The 24,193-nt window shown below is 38.4% G+C and overlaps 1 protein-coding gene across 2 annotated transcripts in view; it reads right to left on the bottom strand.

Moving 5' to 3' along the window:
- Positions 1–24,193, bottom strand: part of SHANK2 (SH3 and multiple ankyrin repeat domains 2) — a 1,433,430-nt gene that overhangs the window by 746,686 nt on the left and 662,551 nt on the right. For both annotated transcript variants that reach the window (XM_053720553.1, XM_053720554.1), the window contains exon 13: positions 22,249–22,362. In XM_053720553.1, coding sequence (XP_053576528.1) covers positions 22,249–22,362 — 114 coding nt within the window. The remainder of the gene's footprint in view (positions 1–22,248; positions 22,363–24,193) is intronic.

Below are 24,193 nucleotides of genomic sequence, written 5' to 3'. Positions count from 1 at the left end.
AGTGATGTGACAGTGATACACAATCATAGTGCTTGCTATTAATTAGTGATATGTAGATTATCTTCTCTCACTAAATAATAGTGATTTGATACTTATACACAATCTGGTGCTGCTATTAATTAGTGATATGTAGATTATCTTCTCTCACTAAATAATAGTGATTTGATACTGATACACAATCTGATCCTGCTATTAATTAGTCATAAATAGATTATATTCTATCACTAAATAATAATGATGTGACAGTGATACACAATCCACAATCTAGTGCTGCTATTAATTAGTGATAAGTAGATTATCTTCTCACCAAAAAAATAGTGATGTGACAGTGATACACAATCGAGTGCTGCTATTAATTAGTGATATGTAGATTATCTTCTCTCACTAAATAATAGTGATTTGATACTAATACACAATCTGGTGCTGCAATTAATTAGTGATATGTAGATGATCTTCTCTCACTAAATAATAGTGATGTGACAGTGATACACAATCTGGTGCTGCTAATAATTAGTGATATGTAGATTATATTCTCCCACTAAATAATAGTGATGTGACAGTGATGCACAATCTGGTGCTGCTAATAATTAGTGATATGTAGATTGTTTTCTCTCACTAAATAATAATGATGTGACAATTGATGGCACAATCTAGTGTTGCTATTATTTAGTGATATGTAGATTATCTTCTTTCCACTAAATAATAGTGATGTGACAGTGATACACATCTGGTCCTGCTATTAATTAGTGATATGTAGATTATCTTCTCACTAATAGTGATGTGATACAAAAACACATCTAGTGCTGCTATATTAGTGATATGATATTATATTCTCTCACTAAAATAATAGTGATGTGACAGTGATTCACAATCTGGTGCTGCTAATAATTAGTGATATGTAGATTATATTCTCCCACTAAATAATAGTGATGTGACAGTGATACACAATCTAGTGCTGCTAATAATTAGTGATATGTAGATTATCTTCTCTCACTAAATAATAGTGATTTGATACTAATACACAATCTGGTGCTGTTATTAATTAGTGATATGTAGATTATATTCTCACTAAATAATAGTGATGTGACAGTGATACACAATCTAGTGCTGCTAATAATTAGTGATATGTAGATTATCTTCTCTCACTAAATAATAGTGATTTGATACTGATACACAATCTGGTCCTGCTATTAATTAGTGATAAATAGATTATATTCTCTCACTAAATAATAATGATGTGACAGTGATACACAATCTAGTGCTGCTATTAATTAGTGATAAATAGATTATCTTCTCACTAAATAATAGTGATGTGAAAGTGATATACAATCTAGTGCTGCTATTAATTAGTGATATGTAGATTATCTTCTCTCACTAAATGATAGTGATTTGATACTAATACACAATCTGGTGCTGCAATTAATTAGTGATATGTAGATTATCTTCTCTTACTAAATAATAGTGATGTGACAGTGATACACAATCTAGTGCTACTATTAATTAGTGATATGTAGATTATCTTTTCTCTCTAAATAATAGTGATGTGACAGTGATGCACAATCTAGTGCTGCTATTAATTAGTGATATGTAGATTATCTTCTCTCACTAAATAATAGTGATTTGATACTAATACACAATCTGGTGCTGCAACTAATTAGTGATATGTAGATTATCTTCTCTTACTAAATAATAGTGATGTGACAGTGATACACAATCTAGTGCTGCTAATAATTAGTGATATGTAGATTATATTCTCCCACTAAATAATAGTGATGTGACAGTGATACACAATCTAGTGCTGCTAATAATTAGTGATATGTAGATTATCTTCTCTCACTAAATAGTAGTAATGTGACAGTGATACACAATCTGGTGCTGCTAATAATTAGTGATATGTAGCTTATATTATCCCACTAAATAATAGTGATGTGACAGTGATACACAATCTAGTGCTGCTATTAATTAGTGATATGTAGATTATCGTCTCTTACTAAATAATAGTGATGTGACAGTGATACACAATCTAGTGCTGCTAATAATTAGTGATATGTAGATTATATTCTCCCACTAAATAATAGTGATGTGACAGTGATGCACAATCTAGTGCTGCTATTAATTAGTGATATGTAGATTACCTTTTCTCACTAAATAATAGTGATGTGACAGTGATGCACAATCTAGTGCTGCTATTAATTAGTGATATGTAGATTATCTTCTCTCATTAAATAATAGTGATGTGACAGTGATACACAATCTAGTGCTGCTAATAATTAGTGATATGTAGATTATATTCTCCCACTAAATAATAGTGATGTGACAGTGATGCACAATCTAGTGCTGCTATTAATTAGTGATATGTAAATTATATTCTCTCACTAAATAATAGTGATGTGACAGTGATACACAATCTAGTACTGCTATTAATTAGTGATATGTAGATTATCTTCTCACTAATAGTGATGTGATAGTGATACAAAAACACATCTAGTGCTGCTATTAATTAGTGATATGTAGATTATCTTTTCACTAAATAATTATAACGTGATGACAAATACAGAGCTGCTATTGTAGAACTGCTGCTTGTCACATAGGATACGTGAACCTGCCAGTCTGATTACACATACTGGGGACACAAAACAATCGTAGCTGTGCATGCGAGATGAGACCCTAGCAATCTAGTGCTGCTCTATGTCCTACTCCACACCCATAATTTGTTATGTACCCACAATGCAATGGTCTCAGCCGGATTCACCTGAAACATTCTGGTTTTTTTATTGGATCGTTTAGGGGTCCATTCAGTAAGTGCCATAGCTAGGACATATGGTGCTTCCCTGATGTTTGGTTGTGAATAAATAGAGCTGTGTCCCTCACTTGTTCCGGTTGTGTCCCTGGCTGCAGTAAGGCTCCAGTCTGAGAACAGATGATTCACACAAGGATGCTACATTTATATTTATATTTTCAGCAAACACATCTCCATGACAACACTGCACTTGTGGTCAGAATCAGGAGAGGACATGTTACTATCTGACTTCTCCAGTATTTACTGGAAGTTGCTGGAGAATGTAACATTGTGTAAAAGGTGTGTGACTCACTACAAACCTCAGCGTTATTAGCAAACAAAAATAAACCTGACTGCTCAAGGTCACCGCAATGTTACCGATCAAAGTGCAGATTTGAAATAAGCCCCAGTTCCACTGAGTTACCACATAAAAGCTTAAAAGGACAGTAAAGTCATAATTAGACATCCATGATTTAGACAGAACATACAATTTACAGCTTTCCAATTTACTTCTATTATTTAGTTTCCTTCTCTTGTTATCCTTTGCAGAAAGGTATATCAAGGTAAGCTCAGGAGCAGCAAAGACCCAAGGTTCTAGCTGCTGATTGGTGGCTGCATATATATATATACAGATTGTCATTGGCTCGCCCATGTATTCAGTTAGAAACCTGTAGTGCACTGCTGCTCCTTCAACAAAGCATCCACAGCAGCAAACAGTTCAGTCCAGCACTCAGGCAACTGCACGGCACACAGGGTAATCACTTATACCCCAACACTGTATCAAAAAAATGCTGCCACTATTTTGGATTTTTTTCCTTCAACAAAGCATACCAAGAGAATGAAACAAATTTGATAATAGAAGTAAACTGGGAAGTTTAAAATTGTATGTTCTTCCTTAAATTGTGAAAACTTTTTTGGGGGTTTCATGATGTCTCTTTAAATTATTAAACACTATGGGCTAGATTACGAGTGGAGCGCAAACATTTGCACCTGAGTGATAAGGAATTTAACGTGAGGGTTTGCCCTCATCAAGCTTACTGCTTATATTATGAGTTGAATGTAAACACGATCCCATGAGCACGATTTACACTATGGGGTAGATTTACCAATGTTTGTCCGACATGATACGCTGTAGCGTATCATGTCTGACAGACATCTCTGAATGCCGACAGCATGCGCTGTAGCGTATCATGTCCGACAGACATCTCTGAATGCCGACAGCATGCTGCACTGTAGCATATCATGTCCGACAGACATCTCTGAATGCCAACAGCATGCACTGTAGCGTATCATGTCCGACAGACATCTCTGAATGCCGACAGCATGCGCTGTAGCGTATCATGTCCGACAGACATCTCTAAATGCCGACAGCATACACTGTTGGCATTTATCATTGCACAAGCAGTTCACCAGAACTGCTTGTGCAATGCAGCCCCCTGCAGATTCGCTAGCATGGAGTGTCAATCAGCCCAATCGTATAGGATCGGGCAGATTGAAGACCGCAGCTTCAGAGGCAGCGGACAAGTTATGGCTGCTGTTTCTGGCGAGCCTGAAGGCTTGCACGGTAAACAAGGGGAACAAGGGCCACTCGGCCCTTGTTAAATCGACCCCTAAATGATTACCGTGACTTCAGAGCTCTGGTTAACTATTTTGCAAAACATAAAAGTTGCACAAAAAGCATTAAAAATACTTTACAAAGTACAGTTACACTCACAATACCATCTAATAAAACGTTACACACAAAAGTTATAAGGGCTCAAAGATATAAGGTCTCAGCTGTTAGAAAACCAAAAGGCAGGCAAAGGGATTTAACATTGAGATACATAAATATTTATGCCTAAAGATGTATATGTGTGTGTATGTGTGTACATATGTATTTACAGACCTATAAACACAAATACATATGTACACATATATAGACATATAGGTTTTAACTATGTATTTACTGTAAATATTCCACATTCCAATGTATAATATATTGTACCAAAATACCATCAGATATACACTGTGTGCAGAATTATTAGGCAAATGAGTATTTTGACCACATCATCTTCTTTATGCATGTTGTCTTACTCCAAGCTGTATAGGCTCGAAAGCCTACTACCAATTAAGCATATTAGGTGATGTGCATCTCTGTAATGAGAAGGGGTGTGGTCTAATGACATCAACACCCTATATCAGGTGTGCATAATTATTAGGCAACTTCCTTTCCTTTGGCAAAATGGGTCAAAAGAAGGACTTGACAGGCTCAGAAAAGTCAAAAATAGTGAGATATCTTGCAGAGGGATGCAGCACTCTTAAAATTGCAAAGCTTCTGAAGCGTGATCATCGAACAATCAAGCGTTTCATTCAAAATAGTCAACAGGGTCGCAAGAAGCGTGTGGAAAAACCAAGGAGCAAAATAACTGCCCATGAACTGAGAAAAGTCAAGCGTGCAGCTGCCAAGATGCCACTTGCCACCAGTTTGGCCATATTTCGGAGCTGCAACATCACTGAAGTGCCCAAAAGCACAAGGTGTGCAATACTCAGAGACATGGCCAAGGTAAGAAAGGCTGAAAGACGACCACCACTGAACAAGACACACAAGCTGAAACGTCAAGACTGGGCCAAGAAATATCTCAAGACTGATTTTTCTAAGGTTTTATGGACTGATGAAATGAGAGTGAGTCTTGATGGGCCAGATGGATGGGCCCGTGGCTGGATTGGTAAAGGGCAGAGAGCTCCAGTCCAACTCAGACGCCAGCAAGGTGGAGGTGGAGTACTGGTTTGGGCTGGTATCATCAAAGATGAGCTTGTGGGGCCTTTTTGGGTTGAGGATGGAGTCAAGCTCAACTCCCAGTCCTACTGCCAGTTTCTGGAAGACACCTTCTTCAAGCAGTGGTACAGGAAGAAGTCTGCATCCTTCAAGAAAAACATGATTTTCATGCAGGACAATGCTCCATCACACGCGTCCAAGTACTCCACAGGGTGGCTGGCAAGAAAGGGTATAAAAGAAGAAAATCTAATGACATGGCCTCCTTGTTCACCTGATCTGAACCCCATTGAGAACCTGTGGTCCATCATCAAATGTGAGATTTACAAGGAGGGAAAACAGTACACCTCTCTGAACAGTGTCTGGGAGGCTGTGGTTGATGCTGCACGCAATGTTGATGGTGAACAGATCAAAACACTGACAGAATCCATGGATGGCAGGCTTTTGAGTGTCCTTGCAAAGAAAGGTGGCAATATTGGTCACTGATTTGTTTTTGTTTTGTTTTTGAATGTCAGAAATGTATATTTGTGAATGTTGAGATGTTATATTGGTTTCACTGGTAAAAATAAATAATTGAAATGGGTATATATTTGTTTTTTGTTAAGTTGCCTAATAATTATGCACAGTAATAGTCACCTGCACACACAGATATCCCCCTAAAATAGCTATAACTAAAAACAAACTAAAAACTACTTCCAAAACTATTCAGCTTTGATATTAATGAGTTTTTTGGGTTCATTGAGAACATGGTTGTTGTTCAATAATAAAATTAATCCTCAAAAATACAACTTGCCTAATAATTCTGCACTCCCTGTATGTAGAAATGTGTATTCATGACTAAATAGAACATATTCTTGTATGTGCAGAACATTGGAATATGAAATATTTATATTTTTATTTTGGTTAGTGCAAACTAGAATATGCGATCGTGTTTGAGCAAGAGAGGGGTGTTGGTTTTTTCCACTTTTTTTCTCCATATTCTAACTTAAAGCTTGTTTCCATAGAGCCGTTAAAAATGGAGCCATAAGCTACCGAAGTTGCAGGCAGCTAAAAGTAATTTGCGGCTCCATTTTAGTACCAAGTTTCCATTTAAATAGTATGCGCTTTGCATGCAGTCGCTCTTTTCGTGTAGGTGTAAGTTAGTGTTGTGTTAACGCTTCCACTAGATGCCAGATTTCTAAAACATTAATAGGTTACTATGGTAACCTGACCTTACACCACAATGGATCGCATATACGGCGCCTCATACAAGTGCGGCACTTATATTTTCCACTTATATTTTCCAATGTCATCCAATAGGAATGCAAGGTACCCCATTTTTAAACAGGTACCTTGCATTCAATCTTCAGTGTGCAGTGGTGATTTTAGGAAGAGGATGCTCTACGCTAGATGGCGTTGCGGTCCTGGATGAAGATAGAAGAGGTCCATGCGCTGGATGAAGATATTGCCGCCTGGAAGATGACCTTCCCTGCCGGACTTCAGGAACGGTGAGTAAATTTGAGGGTTAGACTTAGGTTTTATTTTTATTTTTTTGGATGAGTTTTTTTTTTTTTTAGATTAGGACTTAGTTTTTTTAATGGGCTGCAAAAAATCTGATTGCCCTTTTAAGGGCAATGGGTAGCTTAAGTTTTTTTTAGTGTTAGGTTTTTTTTTATTTTGGGGGGGTTTACTGTTAGGGGTTAATTTTTATTTTTAGGTAAAAGAGCTGATCGCTTTAGAGCAATGCCCTACAAAAGGCCTTTTTAAGGGCTATTGGTAGTTTAGTCTTAGATTAGGGGGTGTTTTTATTTTGGGGAGCTTTTTTATTTTTATAGAGGTATTCGATCGGTTTAATTTTTTTTTATTTAGGATAATTTGGTTTATTTTTTTCTGTAATTTTAGACTTTGTTATTTTTTGGTAATTTTCATTTTAATTATTGTATTTTTTTTTTTTAAATTAATGTTAGGATTTTTTATTTTAATTATAATTTAGGATTTTTTAATGTATGTAATGTGGGTTAATTTAGGGGTTGTTAGGTTAGGGGGCTTAATGATTAGTGATTTGCGGTTTGGGGGGGATGGCGGATTAGGGGTTAATAGTTTTAATAGCTAGATTGCGTTGTGGGGATCTCGGATTAGAGGTTAAAAGTTTAAATAGCTAGATTGTGATATGGGGGCATGGCGGATTAGGGGTTAATGGTTTAAATAGCTAGATTGCGATGTGGGGGCATGGCGGATTAGGGGTAAATAGTTTAAATAGGTACTTTGCGATGTGGGGGCATGGTGGTTTAGTGGTTAATACATTTATTATAAGTTGTGATGTGGGGAGGATGGCAGATAGAGGGGTTTTGATTTCAATGGAAAAAAGGTCTCAAAAAGCACCTTTTTCCTGTTTTACACCTAGTTGAGCTGGGTGTAATTTTTGTTAATGTATCGGCAGCCTCCAACAGTGAATTAACGGTTTGCACGGGCATTGGAAACCTGGTTTTATTTAAAGATTAGCGGCTTCTGTTGTATGGGACACGATAATGTTTTCGGCAGCCGGAGTCCAGTTGCTGAAATTGAGTTATAACAGGGCCGTTGGAAGCAGTCAGTTACCGATTTTGCTTCCGACAGCTTACTTAACGGTTTGTGAGCGCACGCAAACCTAATTACGGCTCAATGGAAATGAGCCCTTAGTCAGGTTACCGCTAGACCGAAAACCGTTACTTTCAACTCACAATATGAGCTCAACCCGACGAGGGCAAAAATCTTACTTTAACCCAATGAATGCTCAAACGGGAGCGTTAATTTGCTCTCCACTCATAATCAAGCCTTACATAAATGATTGCTAGAATGATGTATTGAGAGCAAAGATCAGCGTGAGAATAATATAGACATGTATTTTAAAAATTATATTAGTTGTTTAAATATTGAAAACAAATGGTAACATTTTAATAGAAATATAGAATTTGATGGTAGATAAGAACCAAAAAAGCCCATCAAGTCTACCTGGGACCTCAGCTTCTTGGGCTGTTGCATTTGCTGTGTGCTGTCCTTGCACTTGAACGGCAGACTGTTTCTTTTCCTGCACTTTGGCTACATGTTTATTACACCTTATATATGAGCTAAATGTACATAATACGCACGACTACTACATCATATATTGTCCCACCCTGGGATTGATTCTGGGACCTTAGTTTTTTGGGCTGTTGCTTTTGCAGTGTGCTATCCTTGCACTTGGACTGCAACTAGTTGGCTTTTTGTTTTCTTTCACTTTGGCTGCAAGTCTATTACAGCATATATGTGCTAAATGTACATACCAATATATATATATATATATATATATATATATATATATATATATATATATATATATATATAATCTACAACATAATATATTGGCACACCCTGGGATTGAACCTGGAACCTAATTTTCTTGGGCTGTTGCTTTTTGCTGTGTGCTATCCTTGCACTTGGACTGCAACCTGTTTCTTTGCCTAGTTGACTTTTTGTTTTCCTGCACTTTTGCTCCAACTGCCTACAGCTGCAGGTAATTATGCTCTGTTTATATAAACCCAGCCCTTCCAGCAGTCATTGCCTGTTTATTGAGTTGCTACGCTGGGTGTGCTATGCATTGAGTTACTACTCTGGGTATGCTGTGCATTGAGTTACTACTCTGGGTATGCTGTGCATTGAGTTACTACTCAGTGTGCTGTACATTGAGTTGCTACTCAGTGTGCTGTACATTGAGTTGCTACTCAGAGTGGGCTGTACATTGAGTTGCTACTCGGGGTGTGCTGTACATTGAGTTACTACTCTGGGTATGCTATGTATTGAGTTGCTACTCAGAGTGTGCTGTGCATTGAGTTACTACTCAGAGTCTGCTGTACATTGAGTTGCTACTCAGAGTGTGCTGTACATTGAGTTACTACTCTTGGTATGCTGTGTATTGAGTTGCTACTCAGAGTGTGCTGTACATTGAGTTACTACTCTTGGTATGCTGTGTATTGAGTTGCTACTCAGAGTGTGCTGTACATTGAGTTACAACTCAGAGTGTGCTGTGCATTGAGTTACTACTCGGGGTGTACTGTGCATTGCTATTTATGGAGTCACTTCTCTGGGTGTGCTGTGCATTGCTATTTATTGAGTTACTACTCAGGGTATGCTGTGCATTGCTATTTGTTGAGTTGCTACTCAGGGTGTGCTGTGCATTGCTATTTATTTAGTTGCTACTCAGGGTGTGCTGTGCATTGCTATTTATTGAGTTGCTACTCTGGGTGTGCTGTGCATTGCTATTTATTGAGTTGCTACTCTGGGTGTGCTGTGCATTGCTATTTATTGAGTTGCTACTCTGGGTGTGCTGTGCATTGCTATTTATTGAGTTGCTACTCTGGGTGTGCTGTGCATTGCTATTTATTGAGTTGCTACTCTGGGTGTGCTGTGCATTGCTATTTATTGAGTTGCTACTCTGGGTGTGCTGTGCATTGCTATTTATTGAGTTGCTACTCTGGGTGTGCTGTGCATTGCTATTTGGATTGCTACTCAGGGTGTGCTGTGCATTGCTATTTGGATTGTTCTCTGTTACAGACTTGGATTTGGATTCTAGACCCTGCTTTTTATCTGCCCCTTGGTACTAGCTGTCCTGTTGCAGTACAGGCACAGCAAACACTAAACATTAGCTGTCCCACTACAGTACAGACACAGAAAATAATATAACTAGCTGTCCAATTTCAGTAGACACAGCAAAAACTAAACAGCTGTCTCATTTCAGTACAGATATAGCAAACACTAAACAGCTGTCTCATTTCAGTACAGATATAGCAAACACTAAACAGCTGTCTCATTTCAGTACAGGCACAGCAAACACTAAACAGCTGTCTCATTTCAGTACAGATATAGCAAACACTTAACAGCTGTCTCATTTCAGTACAGGCACAGCAAACACTTAACAGCTGTCTCATTTCAGTACAGGCACAGCAAACACTTAGCTGTCTCATTTCAGTACAGACACAGCAAACACTTAACAGCTGTCTCATTTCAGTACAGGCACAGCAAACACTAAACAGCTGTCTCATTTCAGTACAGGCACAGCAAACACTAAACAAGCCCAGTGCAATATAGCACTACATGATATGAGAGTTGTATTACACTTACACTTTGTGCTTTGTATTTTATATCACAGCATTTCAGATTGGGCACTTTCAGTATTGTTGCATTTAATCTTTGCACTTTCTCATTTAAATGTTGATATAGAAGTGATTTTTACACCTTCTAATTATGCTTTGCGTGTAAAATGACAGTTTCAGAAAGCAGGAGGGACAGGGCAGTTCCCTGGGCTGAACAGGGGAGCTCCCAGGGTTATGTCTGAAACTCTCTCACCAGTCTTGTAACATTTTCTAGGCATTTTTAAAAAGCTGGCCTCACTGATTTGTCTCACCAGTTGTATGCAGGTGACGTTTGCTCAGAATTCACAATACACTTATTTTAACTAACAGAAAAGTAATACATACTAAAATATGGACAAAAGCAAGTTAAATTCTAGTGAAAACTTTTCAATTAGACGGCTAGATTACGAGTTTTGCGTTAGAAGCTGTGCGGTGCTAATGAGCAGTTTATGCTCACCGCTCACTTACAGTCAGCGCTGGTATTACGGGTTTTTACAAACCCGGCGTTGACCGCAAAAAAAGTGACCGTAGAGCAAAATTTTGCTCCACATCTCACCTCAATAACAGCGCTGCTTACATTAGCGGTGAGCTGGCTGAACATGCTTGTGCACGATTTCCCCATAGGAATCAATGGGGGAGAGTCGGCTGAAAAAAAAACACCTGCAAAAAAGCAGCGTAAAGCTCCTAACGCAGCCCCATTGATTCCTATGGGGAAAATACATTTATGTCTACACCTAACACCCTAACATGAACCCCGAGTTTAAACACCCCTAATTTTACACTTATTAACCCCTAATCTGCCGCCCCCGACCTCGCTGACACATACATTATATTATTAACCCCTAATCTGCTGCTCTGGACACCGCCGCCAACTACATTATACTTATGAACCCCTAATCTGCTGCCCCCAACATCGCCGACACCTACATTATATTTATTAACCCCTAATCTGCCGCCCCCAACATCGCTGCCACTATATTAAAGTTATTAACCCCTAAACCTAACACCCCCTAACTTAAATATAATTTAAATAAATCTAAATAAAATTACTATCATTAACTAAATTATTCCTATTTAAAACGAAATACTTACCTATAAAATAAACCCTAAGATAGCTACAATATAACTAATAATTACATTGTATCTAGCTTAGGGTTTATATTTATTTTACAGGCAACTTTGTATTTATTTTAACTAGGTAGAATAGTTATTAAATAATTATAAACTATTTAATAACCACCTAGCTAAAATAAATACAAAAGTACCTGTAAAATAAAACCTAACCTAAGTTACAATTACACCTAACACTACCACTATAATTAAATTAATTCCCTAAATTAAATAAAATGATCGAAAGTACAAAAACCCCCCCCACTAAATTACAGAAAATAAACAAATTACAAGATTTTTAAACTAATTACACCTAATCTATTCCCCTAACAAAATCAAAAAGCCCCCCCAAAATAAAAAAGCCCTACCCTACACTAAATTACAAATAGCCCTTAAAATGACCTTTTGCGGGGCATTGTCCCAAAGTAATCAGCTCTTTTACCTGTAAAAAAAATGACAAATCCCCCCCCCAACATTAAAACCCACCACCCACACAACCAATCCTACTCTAAAACCCACCAATCCCCCCTTAAAAAAACCTAACACTAACCCCCTGAAGATCACCCTACCGGGAGACATCTTCATCCAACCGGGCAGAAGTGGTCCTCCAGACGGGCAGAAGTCTTCATCCAAGCCAGGCAGAAGTGGTCCTCCAGACGGGCAGAAGTCTTCATCTAGATGGCATCTTCTATCTTCATCCATCCAGCGCGGAGCGGGTCCATCTTCAAGACATCCGACGCGGAGCATCCTCTTCTTTCCACGGCTACGACTGAATGAAGGTTCCTTTAAATGACGTCATTCAAGATGGCATCCATTCAATTCCGATTGGCTGATATAATTCTATCAGCCAATCGGAATTAAGGTAGGAAAAATCCTATTGGCTGATGCAATCAGCCAATAGGATTGAGCTGGCATTCTATTGGCTGATTGGAACAGCCAATAGAATGCCAGCTCAATCCTATTGGCTGATTGCATCAGCCAATAGAATTTTTCCTACCTTAATTCCGATTGGCTGATAGAATTCTATCAGCCAATCGGAATTGAATGGATGCCATCTTGAATGACGTCATTTAAAGGAACCTTCATTCAGTCGTAGCCGTGGAAAGAAGAGGATGCTCCGCGTCGGATGTCTTGAAGATGGACCCGCTCCGCGTCGGATGGATGAAGATAGAAGATGCCGTCTGGATGAAGACTTCTGCCCGTCTGGAGGACCACTTCTGCCCGGCTTGGATGAAGACTTCTGCCCGTCTGGAGGACCACTTCTGCCCGGTTGGATGAAGACGTCTCCCGGTAGGGTGATCTTCAGGGGGTTAGTGTTAGCTTTTTTTAAGGGGGGATTTGGTGGGTTTTAGAGTAGGGTTGGTTGTGTGGGTGGTGGGTTTTAATGTTGGGGGAGATTTGTAATTTTTTTTACAGGTAAAAGAGGTGATTACTTTGGGGCAATTCCCCGCAAAAGGCCCTTTAAAGGGCTATTTGTAATTTAGTGTAGGGTAGGGCTTTTTTTTATTTTGGGGGGGACTTTTTATTTTGTTAGGGGGATTAGATTAGGTGTAATTAGTTTAAAAATCTTGTAATTTGTTTATTATTTTCTGTAATTTAATGTTTGTTTTTTGTACTTTAGATAATTTTATTTAATTTAGGGAATTAATTTACTTATAGTGGTAGTGTTAGGTGTAATTGTAACTTAGGTTAGGTTTTATTTTATAGGTACTTTTGTATTTATTTTAGCTAGGTGGTTATTAAATAGTTAATAACTATTTAATAACTATTCTACCTAGTTAAAATAAATACAAACTTGCCTGTAAAATAAAAACAAACCATAAGCTAGATACAATGTAACTATAAATTATATTGTAGCTAGCTTAGGGTTTATTTTATAGGTAAGTATTTAGTTTTTAAATAGGAATAATTTAGTTAATGATAGGAATTTTATTTAGATTTATTTAAATTATATTTAATTTAGGGGGGTTAGGGTTAGGGGTAAATAACTTTAATATAGTGGCGGCGACGTTGGGGGCGGCAGATTAGGGGTTAATAAATATAGGTAGGTGTCGGCGATGTTAGAGACGGCAGATTAGAGGTTAATAAAATGTAACTAATGTTTGCGAGGCGGGAGTGCGGCGGTTTAGGGGTTAATATATTTATTATAGTGGCGGCGATGTCCGGTTCTGCAGATTAGGGGTTAATTTTTTTTTAAAAAGTGTTTGCGATGTGGGGGGCCTCGATTTAGGGGTTAATAGGTAGTTTATGGGTGTTAGTGTACTTTTTAGCACTTTAGTTAAGAGTTTTATGCTACGGCGTTGTAGTGTAAAACTCTTAACTACTGACTTTTAAATGCGGTACCAGGGTTGACAGAAGAGGGTCTACCGCTCACTTTTTGGCAGACTCGTAATACCGGCGCTAATTGCAAATCCCATTGAAAAAAAGAGGATACACAATTGACGTAAGTGGATTTGCGGTATTTCTGAGTCTGGCCCAAAAAGTGAGCGGTACACCTGTACCTTCAAGACTCGTAATACCAGCGGGCATTAAAAAGCGTTTTTAAGCCTAACGCAAGACTCGTAATCTAGCCGAGAGCCTTTATATCAGCCCCAGGGGTTCTCCAGTTACCTTCTCTCCCCCATGTGACATTTTGTATCCCAGAGCCCTTGATTACTTTCTATGGAAAGTATCTTTCTGGGATTTCCAGGTTCCTCCCCTTTTCTTAGAGAATTCAGTGAGTTCTGCCCATGTGAAGTCAGAACTATAATCCCTCTCCAAATGTTTGATTATCTGGCCCATAGAAAGTAAAGATGCTCTCTGGGAAACTGAAGCTGATAGTTTGTCAGTTTTAATTTAAATAAAAGACATGCAAAGTGCAAAGTAATTTGTAAAAAATACATATAAATATACAAAGTTTGAGCCTAATTTGTTAAAGTTACACATTGGGCCAGATTATGAGTGGAGCACATAATGTCGCACATAATGTCGCTTACGTGAACGCGATATTTGCGCTCTACTCAGTAATACAAGCGCACAGAAATGAAAGCAAACAATTCCATAGGCTCCAATGAAAGCCTCGTTCTCATGCCGTGAGACACGGTTAAGAACCTAGTGCAGCGAAGGTGGTAAGTCACGCAGCGATAGGCAGCAAAGTGTAAATACACATACACACATATATATATATATATATATATATATATATATACACACACACACACACACTGTATATATATTTATACTTACAGTGAACACACAGTCTCCATAGACCGCTACATAAAGGCACTTTTCAGTGCTGTTTTTTTTCTAACACCCCACGTCCCCTCACTTTAAGCCCTAAACACTGCTTTGTGCAGTTATTATTTTAAAAAATAAAAATGCTACTCCTTTTTTTATTTTGTAAAACTACACTACACTGTTTTTTGGGTGACTTTTTTTAAAATTAACCAGTTCTGATCTCTGGTTAATTTTTGGAGCACTAATTTCTACTGTGAGCTTGCAGTAGCATTAACCAGCCACCCGTAATGGTTATTTATTGTGCACCCATAAATGTAAAGTTTGTATGTAAATTACGCAGAAATAAATCATATTAAATATGCACAGCATAAATCGTAATTTAAATAAACTGGATGTGCAAAAAACATAGAAATTCATACTTAAAAGTACAATATACAAAGCTTAATTGTTTTACTAAATTCGCCTGACACAGAAAAGTTTCCCTTTCCAGCGAGCTCCATTACTTTCAATAAGATCGTCGGGAGTTAGTATTTTTTTGGGTGTTTTTTTTTTTAGATTAGGGTTTGGACTTTTCTTAAAAGAGCTGAATGCCCTTTAAAGGGCACGAAAAAAAGCTGAATGCCCTTTTCAGGGCAATGGGTAGCTTAGGTTTTTTAAGAGTTAGTTTTTTTTTATTTTGGGGGGTTGGTTGGGTGGTGGCTTTTACTGTTGGGGGGGGTCTTTGTATTTTTTTTACAGGTAAAAGAACTGTTTAACTTAGGGCAATGCCCTACAAAAAGCCCTTTAAAGGGCTATTGGTAGTTTATTGTAGGTTAGGGGGTGTTTTTATAGGGCTATTAGATTAGGTGTAATTGTTTTTATTTTTAATAATTTTGTTTATTATTTTTTGTAAGCTTAGTGTTTTTTATTTTTCATAATTTAGTGTTTATTATTTTTTGTAATTTTAGATTTTTAATGTGTTTTTTTAAATTTGTAATTTTAGATTTTTTAATTGGTATTTTTTTTATTTTATTAGAATAGTTATGTTAGGTTAATTTATAGTTAAAATTTAGGATTTGTTTTATTTCACAGGTAAGTTTTTATTTATTTTAAGATTGTTATATTGTAATTTTAATTTAACCTTAGGGGTGTGTTAGGTTTAGGGGTTTAATAGTTTAGTTTTTTGCGATCGTAGTTTAATTTAGTGTTTTTCGATGAGGGGGCTGGTGGTTAAGGGGTTAATAGGTTTATTTAGTGGCGGCGATGTGGGGGGCCGGAGATTTACGGGTTAATAGGTTTATTTAGTGGCGGTGAGGTCGGGAGCGACAGTTTAGGGGCTAATCATTTTATTTTGTGGCGGTGATATCGGGGCGCGCCGGATTAGAGGTTAATAGCTTTTATTAGTGTCAGCGATGTCGGGAGTGGTGGATTAGGGGTTAATAACTTTATTTTGGTTTCAGCGATGTCGGAGGCGGCGGATTAGGAGTGTTTAGACTAGGGGTTTATGTTAGGGTGTTAGTTTTAAACATAAGTTGTTTTTTTTTCCCCATAGACATCAATGGGGTTGCGTTACGGAGATTTTTCATTCCGCACTTCAGGTGATAGTTTTTTTTTCTAACACTCTCTCCCCATTGATGTTTATAGGGGAAAGCGTGCACGAGCACTTCAAATTAGCCTTTTGGATTTTGTGCGGTATGAAGCTTAAGGCCAAAATATCGCACAGCACAAGGAGGCTTTCAGTAACTCGTAATGGCAGCGCTATGGAGAGTGAAATAAAGCAACTATTTTGGTATTAGTTTCGCACCCTGTTTAGTGCAGAACTCGTAATCTAGGCGATTTTCAGATATTCCCAGGACCTTAATTTTGTACATTAATCTCTCATGTGGCACTGTATCAAACACCTTTGCAATATCCAAGTATACCACATAAACTGATTCCCCTTTATCTATATTTTTACCTCCTTCCTCATAGAATCTAATTAGATTAGTTTGACATGATCTATTTCTCATAAAACCATGCTGATTTGAACTCACAATATTGTTTAAACGAATATACTTATCAATAGAATCCCTTCAAGTATCTTCAACACTATTGATGTAAGACCAACTGGTCTATAGTTTCCTACCATGCTTCCCTTTTTAAAGAGTAGCACCACATCAGCTTTACGCCAGTCCTGGGGTACCATGCCTGAGTCTTGAAAAATTAAAAGTAGAGGTTTGTCTATAACATTACTAAATTCCTGTACCACCCTTGGGTATATACCATCTGGGCCTGGAATTTTTGTTTACCTTAATATTATACAGTTTTTTCCTGATATCCTCTAGTGATAACCCAGTTGATGGTATGGTCTTGTATGTTCTAGTTTGTTTCTATGGGCTCTATTTATCAAGGTCTGTCGGACCTGATCCGACAGTGCGGATCAGGTCTGACAGACCTCGCTGAATACGGCGAGCAATACGCTCGCCATATTCAGTACCAGCATTGCACCAGCCGCCCTCTGCAGACTCGCGGCCAATAGGCCGCCAGCAGGGGGGTGTCAGTCAACCGGATTGTACTCGATCGGGTTGATTTCCGGCGATGTCTGTCCGCCTGCTCAGAGCAGCCGGACAGGTTATGGAGCAGCGGTCTTTGTGGCCGCTGCTTCATAACTGCTGTTTCTGGCGAGTCTGAAGACTCGCCAGAAACAGGGGCCATCAAGCTCCGTACGGAGCTTGTTAAATAGAGCCAAAGTATCTCCCATTGGTTCCTCTCTTGTGTATACTGAAGGAAATAACTGGTTTAGTACCTCAGCCTTCTCCCTGTCACTGTTAATCATGCTACCCTCCATGCATTTTAATGTACCTATATTGTCCTTCTTAGATTGTTTGCTATTTATGTACTTAAAGGGACATTAAACACTTTGAGAAAGTAATATAAAATGATAAATCGTGTATATTTATAAAAAAAACAACTCTGCAATATGCTTTTATTATTTGTTTTCTCCCCTTCTCCTGTAATTCCATACTGAAATTGTGAGCTTGTGAGCCTGTTAAAAATGTAAGTTCAGAAAATTGTTATATTCCACACAGCCATTGACTGAAACTTTAAAAAAATACATCTGTATGTTATTCTCAGACTAATCCTTTCTTTGAAATGCATCATTCTATCTAACATTTATTTAGGGCTAGATTACAAATAAAGCACTAATTTATCGCACGTCCGTAAACTGACAAATTCGCTCATTTACTGGCGCGCAATAAATAAGTAGATGGTTATTGTTACTGCAAGCGTTCAAAAAATTAACCATCGGTCAGACCTCTGGTTAATTTTTAAAATGTCCCCAGTTGCCCCCAAAATAAAATATGAGGTCCTTTTTGGAAAAAAAAAATGGAGCATCTTTATTTTTTAAACTGCACTAAGCAGTTTTTAGGGGTTAAAGTGTGCGGGTGTGGGGTGTTAGAAAAAAAAAATGGCACTGAAAAGTGCCTTTACATATAGCAGTCTATAGGGAGCTGTGTGTTCCCTGTAAATATATATGTATGTGCTTATATACATAAATATATTTGTGTTAATATGTGTATATACACACATATACACATATAAACACATAAATATATATGTATATATTCATATGCATATATATTTAACTCTACTGCGTGTCTCCTGGCATGAGAACGAGGCTCCCATTAGAGCCTATGGAAACGTACTCTATTGAGCACAAAGCTTCCATGCAATGCAAACGCGATTGAGGGTCACTTCAAATACCAAGGTTGGTATTACAAGTGGAGTGCAAATATCACACTCGCAAAAGCGTAAATTTGTTTATCACTTGTAAACCGGCCCTTAGTGTTTACTGTCCTTTTAAAAAAAAAAAAACATTTAAGGTTTGACTTAATCATTTTGCAATTAATCTTTCATTTTCAATTTTGGCTAATTTGATTGCCTTTTTGCATACTTTATTACATTCCTTATATATTTGGTATGTTGAGTCTGTACTATTTTCTTTGAATAATTTAAATGCCTTATGTTTTTTTCCTAATTTCTCTTAACACATTTTTATTTAGCCACTTCAGCTTGAATTTTACGTTTATAAACATGTGGTATGTGTTGATATATATATTTATTTAACAAAGTTTTAAATGTTATCCATTTATCCTTTTACATTTTTATTAGAGAAAACCTTGTCCCAATTTATCACCTAGATTACAAGTTAAGCACCATAGAGGGTACTTAACGAACGCAACAAAATTTGCGTTATTTCACTCTCCATAGTGCTGCCATTACGAGTTTTTGAAAAGCCTGCTTGTGCGTGCGATATGGTTGTGTTGAGCTCCATACCGCACGAAATACAAGTGCTGCTTTGACGTGCTTGTGCACGCTTTCCCCATAGACATCAATGGGAAGAGAGTGTTAGTTATTTTTCTAACACCTTAAGCGCGGAATGAAAAGCTCCGTAAACGCAACCCCATTGATGTCTATGGGGGGAAAAAAAGTTTTGTTTAGACGTGGGATATATGTTAGGGCGTTAGGTTTAAACACCCCTAATCTGCTGCCCCCGACATCGCCGACACCTACATAAAGTTATTAAGCCCTAATCTGCCTCTCCAGATATCGCTGCCACTGAAATAAATCTATTAACCCCTAATCTACCGCTCCCAATATCGCCGCTACTATACTAAAGATATTAACCCCTATTTCCCCTCACCCCAACATTGTCCACACTATAATAAAGATATTAACCCCTATTCCGCCGCTCCCCAACATCGCAGCCACTAAATAAAGTCATTAACCCCTAAAGCTCTGGCCTCCCACATCACTCCCACTAAATAAACCTATTAACCCCTAAACCGCCATCCCCCACATTGCAACAACCTAAATTAAACTATTAACCCCTAACCGTAACCCTAACCCTAACACCCCCTAACTTTAACATAATTAAAATAGAAATAAATTAAAGTTACAATTATTAACTAAATGATACCTATTTAAAACTAAAAACAAACTTACCTGTGAAATAAAAATAAAACCTAAGCTAGCTACAGCTATAGAACAGTTGGCTTAGCGCATTGTTGGGTTAGCGCTTGAGCAAAAGACAGGAAAGGCTTTTGTAGCACACCCCATAGATGCATGGGGAAAAGGCGTAATATCCGACATCGCCTGAGTCTTTCACTCGCTCACTAACAATTTAATACTTGTAAAACCAGCACTAACATGAGAGTGTTAATATTTTTGTGCGCAACTTGTAATCTAGCCCATATTTGTTAGCAAATCACCCTGTTCAGAATTCACTGCTGTTCATTTATTCATCTAGGTAGTGCCACCTAGAGGCCAATCAGTAGACAGCACCAAGACAGTAGCAGCATCTTCCGTGCCAAAGGGACTTTCCTCACTGGATACAGTAACAAATGGATAAAAAACCTGGGGATAACAAGATTAAAAAGAGCCCCGGAAGTGTCATCCAATCAGAAGCTGACTTAAAACATTAGGCATTCTGTATTGCTGGCAGAGGTTGAAAATGAGGCTTGCGGTGCCCATCACACAGACAGGGGGCAAGCACTAGGATTCTAATCACCTGAGCTATATCTGTTACTGACAGTGACTGAGCCACAGATGTCCTTGTTTTACCTATGACGTTTTGTATCTATTATGTAAATAGTATAATGTTGGCTATGTTAGCAACTCCAATTACCCTTTAGACCTAGATAGATCTCTAAATGAGAGATAGTGGATTAAAAAAAAAAAAGTATGATTAAATGCAAACTAACATGTACGTACATCATAAAATATTCAATCACTACTTATATAAAAAAAAACAAAAAAAAAAACAAGATCAGCTTTAGCAAACTTGCAAACTTTAAATTTGCCTCTGAAAATGTATCATCAAACTCATTTCAACTGAAACCAGAGAGCTTGGGAGGTTCTGACTCATTAGACTTTGCGACTCTTCAGACCAACCATAGCTTAAGAGGGGTCAGACCAACTAGAGCCTGGGAAGGTTTAGTATGTCCCCGATCAGCTGGAGCTTCAGATGTACCAGATCAACTAGAGCTTGAAGGGACAGTCTACTCCAAAATGTTATTGTTTAAAAAGATAGATAATCGCTTTATTACCCATTTTTACATAACCAACATGGTTATATTAATACACTTTTTACCTTGTATCTAAGCCTCTGCAGACTGCTCCCTTAGTTCAGTTCTTTTGACAGACTTGAATTTTAGCCACTCAGTGTCCTCTCATTATTAACTCAATTGGGTAGATTTATCATAGTGCGAGTGGACATGATACGATGTAGCGTATCATGTCCGCTGCACATCGATAAATGCCGACAGCATACGCATTTATCATTGCACCAACAGTTCTTGTGAACTACTGGTGCAATGCTGCCCCCTGCAGATTCACGGCCATTCATTCGGGTTGATTTCTATCCCAGGCCTCAGGGGTCTTTAGACCGATGGTTCATAAATTCTGTTTACGGCAAGCATGAAGGATGCGGAAACAGGGGCATCAAGCTTTATACAGAGCTTGATAAATCGGCCCCCATGGGCGTGAACACAATGTGTGTGTATATGTGTGTGTGTGTATGTGTATGTGTGCGTATATATATATATATATATATATATATATATTTTACACATGAACTAACGCCCTCTATATGTAAAAATATGTCAAATGCATTCAGATAAGAGGTGACCTTCAAGGGTTTAGAAATTAGCATATGAGCCTACCTAGTTTTAGCTTTCAACAAAGAATACCAAGAAAACCAAGCAAATTTGATGATAAAGGTAAATTGGAAAATTGTTTAAAATTGCATGCCCTATCTGAATCATAAAAGTCTAATTTTGACTATACTGTCCCTTTAAGATGTCCCAGATCAACTAAAGCTTGGAACACCCCATATCACTACAGCCTGGGATTGTTCAGATAAACTAGAGAATTGGATGGTTCAGATCAATTAAGGTTTAGAACGGTTAAAATAAACTCAAGCTTGGGATGGTTCAGATCAACTAGAGCTAGCGACTCTTTAGATCAACTAGAGCTAGCGAGTCTTTAGATCAACTAGAGCTTGGGACTGTTCAGATCAACTAGAGCTTGGGACTGTTCAGATCTTTTAGAAGTTGGGACACCCCAGATCAACTAGAGCTTGGAACACCCCAGATCAATTAGAGGTAGGGTAGCAGAGGTAATAAGACATCTCCTAGCAGAGGCTGGGAGACAAGGGTAAATTGCAGCCTCACAAGCCATGTCAGGTCTAAGAATGTTTTCAGCTACTGGACCCAATAATAATGTTTCTGCACAGCGGCACTCACCTGGACGTACTTCAGTGGGTTTGGGCTGAATTTCCTCCACACATTCAGCTGGAAACCAACCCACATGACCTCTTGCATTGCCTTCCCAGAATCCTCCTTCTCCAATGCTCAGCACTGCAAAAAAGATACAGAATTAGTTGTACAATTACTTAAATATCTAACATCCTACATGTAATAAACCCATTTAATAACCATCTGTAATAACCCAGCATAATCACCTCCTTTAATAACAGTGTAATTACCGCCTGTAAAAAAAAAAAAAAAAAACACAATAATGTCTGCTTACCAGATAAATTACTTTCCTTCCGGATAGGGAGAGTCCACAGCTTCTTTCCTTACTGTTGGGAAATACAACACCTGGCCACCAGGAGGAGGCAAAGACACCCCAGCCAAAGGCTTAAATATCCCTCCCACTTCCTCATTACCCCAGTCATTCTGCCGAGGGAACAAGGAAAAGTAGGCGAAACATTAGGGTATAAATGGTGCCAGAAGAATAAAATAAATAATAGGGGACCACCCATAGACAAGAAAAAACGTGTGGGGGCCGTGGACTCTCACTATCCGGAAGGAAAGGAATTTATCTGGTAAGCATAAATTATGTTTTCCTTCCTAAGATGGGGAGAGTCCACAGCTTCATTCCTTACTGTTGGGAAAACTATACCCAAGCTCCAGAGAACACTGAATGAATAATGGGAGGGAACAAAAAGGAAGAAGCAGACCCTATTCTTCTTAGGGCACCACAGCCTGCAAAACATTTTTCCCGAAAGCTGCTTCAGCCGAAGCAAAAACATCAAACTTGTAAAATTTTGCAAAAGTATGCAAGGAGGACCAGGTAGCCACCTTACAAATCTGATCCATAGAGGCCTCATTCTTAAAGGCCCCAGAGGAAGCCACTACTCTAGTGGAATGTGCATTATCTTCTCAGGGGGACGATGTCCTACTGTCTCGTAAGCTAAGCGGATGACACTCCTTAACCAAAAAGATAGGGAAGTTGAAGTAGCCTTCTGCCCCTTACGCTTCCCCGAATAGACAACAAAGAGGAGGAAGATTGTCTAAACTTCTTAGTAGCCTGAAGATAGAACTTCAAAGTGCGAGGCACATTCAAATTGTGAAGTAAGTGTTCCTTCGATGAAGAAGGATTAGGACACAAGGAAGGAACCACAATCTCCTGATGTTGCGATCTGACACAACTTTAGGAAGAAAACCTAATTTAGTATGTAAAAATGCCTGCATGAAAAATCAGATAAGGGGGCTCACATTGCAAAGCAGAGATCTCAGAAACTCTGCGCACAGAGGCAATAGCCAATAAAAAGACAGCCTTCCAAGATAACAATTTAATGTCAATGGAATGCAGAGGCTTAAATGGAACCTGTTGCAAAACCTGAAGAACAAGATTTAGGCTCCAAGGAGGAGCCCCAGATCTAAACACAGGTCTGATCCTAATTATTGCCTTAACAAAGGACTGCACATCTGGAAACTCAGCCAGTAATGGAGGAAAAAGATATATCAGCTTCAACCTCCAGGGCACTGCTAGTGCATCTATTAGATCCGCTTGGAGATCCCTCGACCTTGACCCGTACCTGGGTAGCTTGGTATTGAGATGGGAAGCCATGAGATCTATTTCCGGCGTCCCCCACTTGCTGAATATCTCGGCAAACACCTTGGGATGGAGAGACCATTCCCCTGGATGGAAGGATTGCCTGCTGAGAAAATCCACCCCCCCAGTTGTTCACACCCGGAATGTGGATCGCTGACAGTGAACAGCTGTGGGCCTCCGCCCACTCCAGAATCTGAGATATTTCCTTCATCGCTAAGGAACTTCTAGTTCCCCCCCCCTGATGGTTGATGTAAGCCACCGAGGTTATATTGTCTGGTTGGAGTCTGATAAACTGTGACAAACCCAGAAGTGACAAAGCCTTCAAGGTCTTGAAGATTTCCTGTAGTT

Source organism: Bombina bombina, chromosome 7, assembly GCF_027579735.1.
Source record: "Bombina bombina isolate aBomBom1 chromosome 7, aBomBom1.pri, whole genome shotgun sequence".
NCBI lineage: Eukaryota > Metazoa > Chordata > Amphibia > Anura > Bombinatoridae > Bombina > Bombina bombina.
The sequence above is the reverse complement of the archived record's forward strand: the minus strand, read 5'-3'. Positions and strand labels throughout refer to the sequence as shown.